The sequence below is a fragment of the Lonchura striata genome, chromosome 1A (genome assembly GCF_050655825.1).
Source record: "Lonchura striata isolate lonStrDom1 chromosome 1A, ASM5065582v1, whole genome shotgun sequence".
In the NCBI taxonomy this organism is placed as follows: domain Eukaryota; kingdom Metazoa; phylum Chordata; class Aves; order Passeriformes; family Estrildidae; genus Lonchura; species Lonchura striata.
The window spans coordinates 67,611,799-67,623,948 of NC_140741.1; the positions used below are offsets into that span (position 1 = coordinate 67,611,799).

General features: G+C 37.4%; 1 protein-coding gene across 1 annotated transcript in view; it reads right to left on the reverse strand.

Annotated features, from left to right (window-relative positions):
• SEMA3E (semaphorin 3E) overlaps positions 1-11,715 on the reverse strand; it is a 127,491-nt gene extending 115,776 nt beyond the window's left edge. The window contains exon 1 of the mRNA XM_021539599.4: positions 10,873-11,715. Coding sequence (XP_021395274.2) covers positions 10,873-10,987 — 115 coding nt within the window. The 5' untranslated portion in view covers positions 10,988-11,715. The remainder of the gene's footprint in view (positions 1-10,872) is intronic.
• Positions 11,716-12,150: the final 435 nt, after the last annotated feature.

The window sequence follows — 12,150 nt, forward strand, 5'->3', positions numbered from 1 at the left end:
CCCCCCAACCTTTTCTCTGTTCACTCCACTTTTGTCTTTTTCCCAGCTGAAGCAGGTCTCTTGACTCACTGGCATCCTCCCAAAACACAGTCCCTCTTGAAGGAGAAGATTGGTTCAGGTTGTGGCTAACACGGAAAAGTCCAGCCAAAAGCCACTGGAGTAAATTGTAATTCTCAAAATTTTCCATAAGTGTTTAACCACAGAATAAAATGAAAATTGAAATTTTACATATAAATCAAAATTTTCAAAGTTTCAAGTTGCTTTGTAATGCCTGGGGTATAGGCAAAAACTTTTATCATGATTGATTTTAATGAATTACAGTACAGGGGTAGCCTCAAAGAATCCATGCTGTAGATTTGATCTTGCAATCAAACCCCAACTTAACTTTCAATCAAAGAAGCAATTTGTATAATTAAAAGTACACACATAAGATCAAATACTTATAGAACAAAAGATTTAGGATAGAGTCATTAAGGACACTTCATGTGCAGTGGAAATAGCTTGTATCTAACCTCCAGCAGTTTTTTACTACTTCTTTGCTAAGGACTAGCTGAGCTATGGCAGACAGCTGTGAGTGGCTCACCTACTTCATACAAAAGCACATCAATTTCGTTTAAGCTGTTCTGAAAGCTGCTTACCTAAGTATGCCATGCTTAATCTAAATCAGCATACTGTGCATGGAAGCAGGTGCAGAACACATCAGTAATTATAGTAGTACAGAGACAATTGTGTCCAGCAGCTCTGGGAGTAACTTACACTGCTCAGGTCACTGCTCCATCCTCTTCTTCCAGACCATTATTAGACCAAAGAGACACTACTTAGGAGTAATATCTTCACTTATACTTTATCAAGGCAATAGTACTGCAGCTTGTAAACTCTGCAGTAATTCACTCTCAGACAAAGGGTTTTATCCTTGCATGTGTAACATGCTAGACCTATCATCAGGCATTCTTCCCAAATCTATTTTAGTTACTTTTACTGAAATGTAAGGACTCTGGTTTAAGCTGACCACTGCTCTCCCTCTAAACTCAACAGAGATGGAAATACACATCCAGGTGAAACGCAGTGGCCAAATGGAGCACCTCTTTCAGAGAATAAAGAATATCCTGACAACATTTTAGTCACAAAAGTTTATAGAAAGTTCGCTATTCTAATTAGTTAAACAAGCTCTCTGTTCAATGTCTGTATTAATTATTCTGTTTTTGTAATAAAGATTTCACATATTCAGCAGCAGCAGAATTTAATATACTGCATTCAGAGCCATTATTGGAGAAACGCTCTTTCCTGTACCTCAATTCTTCTAGAAATGAAATAACTCATGCTGCAGAAGAATAACCACAGAAGCTGCAGTCACTCGGCAAGGAATACTATGGAATCAGTAAAGTGCTTGGGACTCTTTACAGCCTGGTTATGAGCTATAATAAGTGCTGAACCTGCTGAATACTTTAACACCTTCTCAGTAGTGTGATTAGAAATGACTGCTATCCCAGATGCTTGTGTAACCTGAAAATATGCAGGAGGACACAGCCATGCCTAAGATAAGCAGAGAGAATAATCACTTTGTGTAAACACAGGCACGTAAAGACAAGACATTTTCTCAGCAACAACATTAATAAGAACAAGATCTCCAAGTCAGCTTATGTCTATCTGGGCTCCTAGACAGCACATATTTTCAAGCTTTGCATCATACCATTCTCAATCAACTAAGATGAAATATTTTATATATAAAGGAATGGGTTTATTTTCCTTTACTCTTGGCTTTTACCACACACCCACAGGAGAGCACTTAGCTTAATCATAAATAAAGAGTAGCAGGAGCTCATGGAATTGAGCAACACTTGCTAACCTTTAGCTTTCTGGATGAAAAATGACCTTCAGCAATGACCCCAGTGAATAGTGCTATCTGGAATAGTTCCCTCACATCAAGAAACCTATTATTTTGCTATTATTAAGTTTTAGTAACACTGCTGGGACAAACCATCTGTTAAACAGAAACAAGGTACTAACCCTTAGGTATATGAGGACTGTTGTTTTCTGCAATCAGTTTAAGGCACTTTTCATTCATTTTGTACAATTGCCTTTCACCAGTGTCAGGAAGATCAGAATAAGAAAAGACCTAAATCCTTGTGATGTTTATTGCACATCAACAAATAAAAGATATATTTACAGCTGCATTCACCACTTTACTAGGCCTATTAAACAAATGTGTTGTAAGAAAGAGCTTATAAAGCAAACTTAGCAACAGTAAAAACCCCATTGTTTGACTCCCCACAGAAGCTTCAATTGCTTCACAGTATGAAGTCAGGAATCCTTTAGATGAAAATAAACACAGAAAAAGCAGAGAACAGATACATTAAGGATGTGAAGAGGAGTTAAATCTTCTTTCACTGAATGCCTATCTTCCAAGCACTGGTCCCTTGGTTTAGGGAATTATTTTTGGGGAAAAAAAAAAAAAAAAAGACCCAGCATCAAGTTAGAGGAGTGCAGCACATGAAAACATATTTTGGGGGATTTAAAAAAAAAAAAATAGAAATAAGGTAAACTGCAAATGCTGAACAAGCAAATCTCCTAAAACCTGAAATTCTTCATTACTGATGTAGTAAAAACACTAGCAACATGATTTCACAAGGACCATAAACAACTTTTTTCATATCTATTCCTGCCAAATCACAGTACTGAAGAGTACTGTATATTTCCTGTCATCAAACTCTTATAAATAATTAACATCTTTTGCTCAGGCCAAAGAGATAGACAAAAATATCACTGACAGCTTCCCCTTTCTCCAATTTTTGGCTGCTAGACATTTTTTGGTTGAGTTTAGTTTTTTGGTTTTTTTTTTTAGCTTTCATTAATGAAATTTTTAACCTTTATTTTTTTTCTGCATTTTGACATTAAATATTCATAAAGATCCTTTGAACTATATTGCAATAGATCCCACAAAGCAGACAAGTCTTATGCTTCTCATATAATATTCCTTGACTAGAAAGTTTCCTTCACAATTAGGAACTTCTGATATGAAAATTCAACCAAGAATGGTAACATAATTTTCAAATGTTACATGTACATGTCAAACTAGGCTTTGCAGTTTGACCATTAGAAGGTTTCTTTTGCATTGACTTCATAATTTGCAGAAGTTTACAAAACCAGTTTTTAATCCATTCCTTGATACTGGAGGTCTAAGCACCAGGAGGAAATCAGTAGTAGGCAGGTGAGTTACAGAGTGCTATGGCTCTGTGTTTCTCCACGGAAAAGCAAAGACAACACCATGGAGTATTGCTGCTTCCTGGTACACAGAATTGATTCTGTTCTTGTGGAGTTTACGAGGGAAAAGGTTGGCACTTCCACAGGGCAAACGAAGTTTCAGTCTGAAACACAACACTGCATTCAGGAACAAATCTTAGATCATTACATGTAACTGGAGGAATCTTGTTGACTTTTAATAAGAGTTGAGCAGATTCTGATTGACAGAAGAGGCAATAAAGCACACCAAGTACTCCAGCGAGACAGGGTAGACATGACATAAACAACTGCCAATTCTCTGCTTTCACCTGAGACTAATAAAAAGTAATTTAAAGATGATATTCAACTTTTATTTCATCAAAAATTATTTTGCAGCAACATGAGTGAATCAAGTTTTGCAGCTATTGGCTGCACACACAGGCTGGGTGTCATGCCAGAGCCAAGATGTTTGGCAGGCGTCCCTTTGAGAACTCTGTGGTTGCAGACCTCCTGTACATACTTGCACAGAAACTGTAAAAGGAACCTCTGACATGCCATTACATTCTGGAGGTCCTCTAAATTTCAGGTAAAATAAGAATGAGTAGACTAGAAGAGGAACAAAGATTTATCACTAAGATTATACATTCACCAAGAGCAGTGCAGCTAAACAGTGCATTTGGATGCTTGATTGTAATGTGCTGTAATTCACAAATCCTTTGAAGAGGTCTAGCATCAAAATGCCACACAGAACCCCTGAGACAAACCAGAGAAACCACTCCTGTTTGTAACACTGTGTCTTAAAAAATGAAAAAAAAAAAAAAAAAAAAAAAAAAAAAACCACCAAGCAAAATTTATCTTAAAGTACTTTTGCTTGGGTGATTTTTAGAAGTATGAAAATCATCACAGGGTAAGGAAAAACTGAATACATGATGGCACATTCCTGCTTTACATTGTTTTGAAAGGGAAAAAAATAGTCTTTAGACTGCTATAAAACAGTTTGTCAAAGGGATGCAGCATGACTTAAAGCATATCAATTTATAGCTTAAACTAAGAAGAACATGCTTAGAGGAAAAGCACATTGAAGTCAGCTTTCAATTGAAGCTTTTAACAAAGAGAAATCTCTTTCCAAAATAAGAATTTGTAGCCTTGAGAGTGATCAGAAAAACCAAGACCAAGGGAAAAATTGAATTTGTCAATGTGAGATAAACACATTTGTTTTAAAATTGTGCTGTGAGAGAATCATGATGGTTTCCTTTGTTAGTGATGGCAATTTAAATTTTTCACCAATTTAAAGATGGAGTTTATTTTTAAAACTTCTCAAATATTGTTTCTTTAAAATTATTTAAACTCTTTCTTAACATGAGTTTGAAATTATGGATAAAATATGCTACATGTTTTTTATAATGCAATATTTTCATTCTTTTTCAACATGCTCTTTCATGTTTAATTCTGAATCCTTAACTTATTTAAATAAATGCCAAACATTAACTAACCAACACAAAACATTTTAAAAAGTATACTCAAGAGGGCTTTTTCTCCCTGTAAAACAAAGATTGTTATCTTTATCCCTACGGGCTATGAATTTCTTCAAGAAATTACAATTTTTGTAATTACACTGTCTGCATGCTACAACTTCATCATATTTGCCTGGCTACAGGAAGAAAACCAGGGCAAGAGTTTTAATAATATATAAATTTCCATTGTACACTTTTAGTATATTTATTGATCAAAAGTTTCTCAAAAGGTAGGACACAGATGCTCACCCTTGCACATCATCCTGTAAATCATGTAAATAGCATTAATTCTGTTTTTCATTTAAGCAAAATATAATGCCTGCTTTCAGTGAAATAATGATGAGTACGATATCTGATGAAGAGTTTAAAATAGCAGATGGTGTTATCACTTTGAAAGCAGGGAGCTAGCAGCAGAGAAGCAGCAACATGCAGGATATTCTGGTCTTGCACCTTCAGATAGTACTCAGCTCTTTAAAGCAGGAACAGGAAAGTGATTGATGTTAGGCTGCGAACCGTCTGCTCCTTGCATCCCCAGCGTGGCACTTATCACTTCAGAGCCCTGCTACAGCAATACTTACTGCAGCCTTTGTCAACAAAATGAGTTATGAAAGGAACTAGCATAAATTCTCTGCCAAAAATTCCGGTCTCAGTGAGCAAGGCGCTCTAGGATTACTTGTAAGCACTCCAGAACTTCCTAGCAGTTGCCCTTTGTGATATGGATAGATAATAAACCTAAATCTTGTCCTAAATGTTGGTAGACAATCAGTTGCTTATCCAGTGGGAGGTGCAAAAGCTCTCCTCTATGCCTCATAAGTGGCCTAGAGATGCCTGTGCATCTTTGCCTAAGATATTTTGAAGCTGACATTGAGTTCCATGTGGCCTCGAGATTTATAAAACATTACTTGTCACTTGTTTTTTCCAAACACTCATAATTCTGGTTATCAGCCCTTACAGCCAAGCACATTTACATGTGGAGCCATAATAAAAACCATTAGTTTCTAAACCCTTGGAATTTTACTGCTCATTAATTCAATATAAGAAATACAAAAACTTCAATCTGTTATATACACACACATTTTACAGATACATTTATATGTATCTATATTATTTTACATATATATTTATATGTATATATGGGTGTGTGAATATATATATGATATCCTCCAATTTTTTGTACATAGATCTCTCTGGACTATATATAAGCAAATATCACAAGTCAGTTCTTTATCCCAGTACAAAGTCAAGGTGATTTATATCAAACATGAATTAACATCTTTATTGAATTTGAATTTGCTTTGGTAGGGAAACTGCTGTTTCCTAGTCATTCAAAACCAATGAAATCTGTTAAAAATAGAAAACATTTTCATGTATGAAGTTGAATCAGTCATCATTCAGCTCTGGGTTATGTGGCTAGTTATTAATTAGCCATGATTTATGCATCCTGGTGATTACTAATTGAAAATACTATACTTTGATTAAACATATTTGCTTACTTTAGAATTTGGAAAGGACAGTCTAAATATTCCCTACATTTTTGTTACTCAATGTAGCTGTTAGCCTCTGAGTAAATTTCACTGCCCTCTAGCTGGAGAACAGAGTAAGATATCATGGATAACATGGTGAAACTCTTAGTCTTAATTACAATAAATTCTAAATTGCAAATATCAGGAAAGTTAAAGTAGGTGTGCTGCTGAAACTGCAGATCCTGCAAATGGCAATGAAATACTTTTTCTGCTGTAACAGACCTCAGCAGCCCTCCAGGATGACTAGTCAGCCCTAAAAAACCTACATTCTTCTACATTAAATGTTTTATATTACACATTTTACATATTAAAATCTGACTATGAACATGGAGAGTATCAGTTTTTGTCTGCAACATTTCATCTCTCCCTTCCTTAGCAGTAAGTTACTCTTAAATATTTGTGCTTGGAGAATCTATTTTTTTAATCCAGCTGATTTCCTTCTAAATTCATTTTGCTCCTTCTGCCTGCTGCAGCTTGAGTCTACTGTAGAAAGTTGCAAGCAGTTCCAACCACAGGTAAAAAAAGACATATTTCAATGGGTAAGGCAGGTACAACTGCTTCTTAACCACACTTTTTCCAGATGAGAGCAGTGTCCAGTACACAGCTACACAACCTTAGGTCAGGTAATGCCAAAATCTCTCAAGTCACTCAAGAGATTGTAGTGGGTAAAATAGGAAACAGATCCCTCGAGAAGTGCAAATTGCAGCACGTAACTGCACCAGACCCCATTGCAGCGGCAGAATTGTACAGACCACTCACTCTAAAGGCTCAACATCTTATTTTCATACTGTATTACCTTTGTTGTTTACCATAATTATGAACTAGGAAAAAAAGCATCCCAAACCAATTAGAAATACAAAGAAAACCATGCATAATGCTTGAATTAGACAATTATGTCCTTCATGTGCCTTTCAGGCCCACATGCTTCCAGTGTAGCTCTGTTAGGCTTATAAAAATATATCCCTCCTGTCCTCTGGAAACCAAATCCATTTAAATCTGTAATGTAAATAGTTTCTTTTTAACACGCAGTGTGTGCTGATTTCACCTTAATTATATATTTCCCATTGCGAGAACTCAAACTGTGGGATACTGGGAAAGAATTTAACCAGCAGCCTATAAAGAATAGGGGCTGCAGCTTGGCTTCCATTAACACCTCATTAGCCAAAGTCTGTACTGTATTTAAAATGAGCTAATGATTTTTAAATGAAGTTGTCAACCTATAACTTAATAATGCAGAAATCTATTTCTCTGTAATATTAACAAGCTATAACACATGTTTATCTCTACAAATTAAGATGAAGCTATTGGAGTACACAGATCTTGGTTGGTCATCTTCAAGCACTGACCTTTAGTGCAATCATAACACTAATACCACAAGTGGTACTGATTTCAGTATTAATTTCCTAATGGACACAAGATGATGGTTGAGGAAAACACCTTCAAGTTCTGAATATAAACCTATCTCACTTTACTAAAAATTAAGTTAGAGCCATAAAATGACTGCTAGGTGGTCATAGGATCAAGTCACATCTGATAAAGAAATGGCAAAATTCACATTTGAGTTTACTGTGAATTAAGACCATCATCTGCCTTAGCAAAAAATCGCCATTACAGTTTGCATAGAGTTGACAGGTTTAACAGTAGTTCATGAATGCAGGACTTTCATTAAGTCCCACTGAAGCAGAGTAAATGGCCATGGAGTCAAACAGGGGTTGCACAATATATCCCTTAACTGGCAGGGGGATTGTGGTATTCCTACCCTCTGCAAGGGTTAGGACCTGATCTTGTTGCTGTGGGTTTGGAGACATGTGTGCACTGCAGGTGAAGTCTGGTTTGCTGTGAGAGCAAAAGGTTCCCATTCACTGTCAGGCCACTCACTCACTTTCACTGAGCACCACTTTACAAGTGATTTAAAGAGATAATTTCTGAATTTATAAAAATCAAAGGAGACTCTAATTCATGCAAGCGTTCTCTTGACTCTAAGGAAATAAGACTTTAAAATTGACTGGTTTTAAATATCCTTCCATAACAAAAAAAAAAAAAAAAAACAAAAAAAAAAAAAAACAAAAAAAAAAAACACTGATGTCCATAACCTCATCATACTCATCACAGAAGTTTTTAACCTTCCAGTCAGCACTGGCCTATCTTGCAAGGGTCTAAACCCAATTAGCCACCAACACCTGCAGTTCCAAAGAGAGGCAGGCAGCAGGCCTGCTAACTTCCATGTTGCAGGTTCTTTGCAGTGAATTTTTTATCTGAGGCTGCAGCTAGTCCACACTGAAAATTTAAACGTATGGGCTCCATCCCCTGTGCCACAACAGCAACACACAGGACAGGCTGCAGCACCTTCATACAGCGGGTGCACGACCACCTCCTTGTAACTACCCCAACCTCTCTGGTACCCACAGCAGCCTTTCTCTGGAGCAAATACAATTCAGAGGAGGGTCCCTCCTGCTGTTCCTGTTTGATTAGTGAGGACAGCAGTGACATTTGCTCATTGTCTTCATGCTTGGTCACTACATTCTTTTGGCTGGGAGGGCTGCAGTAGCTGTTCCCAGGGTGGCAGGCAGGTATGCCATTTCCAACCCTTGGCTGGGTATATGTGGTCAGGCACTCCCTGACTGCAACACTGCTTGTAAAATCAGTCACATTTCCTAAGTGTGAAAAACATGATAGAGTATTGTACAAAGTGAAGTATAAGATGGTGATGTGTGTGACCACAGTAGGGAATTTATGAGGACACAGATTTCTGTGTTGTTGGATCTCAGGGAACTGCCATCAGGCAGGTAAGGTCTGGCCCTCTGTAAGAAATGGATGTTTTAAGATCTCTTTGAAGATAGCAGAGTTATGAAGTGTTATGGCCAAATTACTGGCTCACTGCTGAAAAGAGAAGTAGTATGCAGTGAAATGCACACTAGTTCCAACCACTGGAAAGCAATTACTACTACAAGTGAGCAGAGAAGCAGTTAATAGTCACACCACCATAGTGGGGAGCTTGCCAAAATTGTCAGCTAAGCCAAAGTCCTGAACCAACATAACACTAGGTCTATTTGTCTCATTTACTGTGCTTTTCTCATCTCCTTTACCCCATCAGAAGCTAACAAATATCAATAATAATTATAGCCCTAGCAGTCACATCTAGAAATAAATCAATATTTAAATGCACATTTTCAATAAGGGATGTGAAAGGATTATACAATCAGCATTTGGCACTTATTCCTACTGTACTCTGAAACCATAAACCACCTTTCTTTTAACCTATATGTTAAAAGGGGTCATATAATTTATTTAATTCAGAGCAATTGTTTATTACAAGACAGCTTTCCATGAAAAATACTTTTTCTCCAAAACATTTCACTGCCCTATAAAAGCAAACCCCATTTCTTATAGCTTCCTAGCAAGACTTTTGGACCAATTATCCTATTCAGCTTCTCCCTTCATTACAATTGGTAATTTAGCTTGCTATATAAAACACACTTAAACCTTGTTAGGAGTAAAGCTGTATACACATAGACCTCTAGATGCTGCTAATTCTGAAAACTTAGCCATTCTTAAAATAGGTATTTTAATGTATTTCACGCTAATGCAGCTTAGTTATCACTTGCATAACCATTGAAGTGCTCTTGAGTAAATTGGAATTTGCTCATTCCAACTATGTCAGCAAAAAAAGTATTATGTTTTCATCTGTGCCTAAGAGGTAATATCCAAACATTATTGATTGGACAATCATCACTTTATCTTGGACAATTACATTTCTTTCTCCTATTGCAATGACCATGTGTCATACCTGTCTAAGTATATAATCTACAGATGTATGTCCTGCTTCAGAGAAGTGAAATGCCATGGCTATGAACAGGTATTTATATATATATATATACATGATTAAACCCAAATCATAGGGAAGAGTTTAAATCACATGCAATCCAGAACAGAACAGAGACATTGAAGGAGATAAGGAAGAATTGTTCACCCTTCAGATAACTGAGACTTAAATAATTTTAAGCAAAAATAAAAGTTATAAGTATTCTACATAAATATATCAGAAAAAATAACATTTTTCCTTTGGTTAGCTCAGTTAAATGCAAGCAGACTTACATTGGCAGGTACTCATTTTAATTATAGTGTGATGGCACTTGCTAGTTTAGAAAATGAATCATGGTTGCACAGGAATTCAGTCCTTTTGCCTTAGCTATATTTGTAGACAGATAGAATTCAAAAAGTGAATAGACATTTAATTGTTCAAGGGTTACACGATGCACATTTATTCAGCAATAATTTCAGGTTATCTTCTCCATTTCTTTCCCTCTTAATAAGAGACCTAACATCCTTCTTACAGCATGGAGAGTAAGAGAGAATGACATGCAAATCTAACATGCTTTCAGGTAGAGGAATATTTCAGTAGTCTAAAATCATCACTGCAAGTACCTTAAGTTGTCCAGAATTCAGTAAACTTAATCTAGGATGCAGTTCAGTACAAGAAAACAATTCACAAGATTTCTGAACAGGAACATTTTACTCTGTCAAAGTGCCATTATTTAATCCCGATGCAATACATTCAGTGAAGGCAGTGAACTTGCACAGTACAAAGTGTTAACAAACCTGACACACTGACCTACCTTTGTGTGACAGACGTAACCTTGGTTGCCTCGTATCTGCTGCGCGACATCCAGCCGGTGGCTCTAGCAACAAGCCATAGAGCGCCAGGATTAGAAGGTCCTGAGCAGATGCCATCCTGCCCAAGATCAATTTCTCGCTCTCTTCACTGAACTGCTGCTGTTTGTTTGTTGTTTTGCTGGGGTGCTTTTAAGGCTCCAGCTTCCACTTTGCCAGTGCAGTGAGGTCTCTCTCTTTGGTCACTTTGGGGGGTGTCTCTGTGGGAAATTCAGCGTTCATCAGAGCAGCACACAGCCTCAGCTGCGCAAATGTCATGTAAAAATATTCCCTCCCTAGGACAATTGTTTAGAAAGTGCAAGGACATTCCAAGGCGTTACTCTGCAGTGTTGTGTCTTGAGCTGTCTTTAGTAACTCTGCCAGTGGATTCAGGAAGAAGCTGTATTTTCAGTCCCTCCTGCAAGGCAATTCATTCAGAGAAGGAGGGAGGGAAAAAAAAAAAAAAATCTACCACGGAAAAAAGGAGAAAGCACCCTCCTCCTTGGTGCTCCTCAGAACTCAGCCCCTTGCTCTGACTTGCCAAAAGCTAGCTTTGATTCACCTTTCACCTTTGCTAATTAAAAACAAGAAGTGCCATTCCCTGCTGGAGTTGCAGGATCCACCCAGCGGGAAGCCGGGCTGCCAGGCTGCTGTATTCGCTGGAAAGTTCAGGGAGGGTTTAGGCGATGCACAGGACTGGCTGCTCCGGGAAGCGTTTTCATCCACGTGCCGTGCACCGATTCCTCAATTGCTTTGTGGTTTCGCGTTGTAAAACGCCAGGAGAAGGGTCAGAATTCCTCCTGTCCCTCCCTTTCAAAAAGTCATTTCAGCTTTTGTTCCCAGCTCAGTTTTAGAGGAGGATCAACCCTTGCATTAACCATTTAAGTACATTATCACTTAGTGTCGTTAAACAGCATGCTCCTAAGTGGATCAGGGTAAAAAGAGTCTAGCTGTATACACTTTCTCATTCTACAGAAAAAGGATCTGCTTTTTACATTTTTCTTCCCCTTCTTATGTGCTTTTACAGAGTAGCCTCTCCCCTTTTCATTTTAAATGTCTCTGAGTCTGGAACCTGAGGTCACCTATATATGACAGTAAAGTTATTTATCTGAATAGATGCCTGTAGGATTGGACAGTATTTAAAAAAATATAAAAGCCTGATCAAAGCACTGTGATGATTAACAGCATCAGATTTAAAAGTGCCAAGCAGCTACCTCTTACACTGCTAACAAGTACCAGAAAAC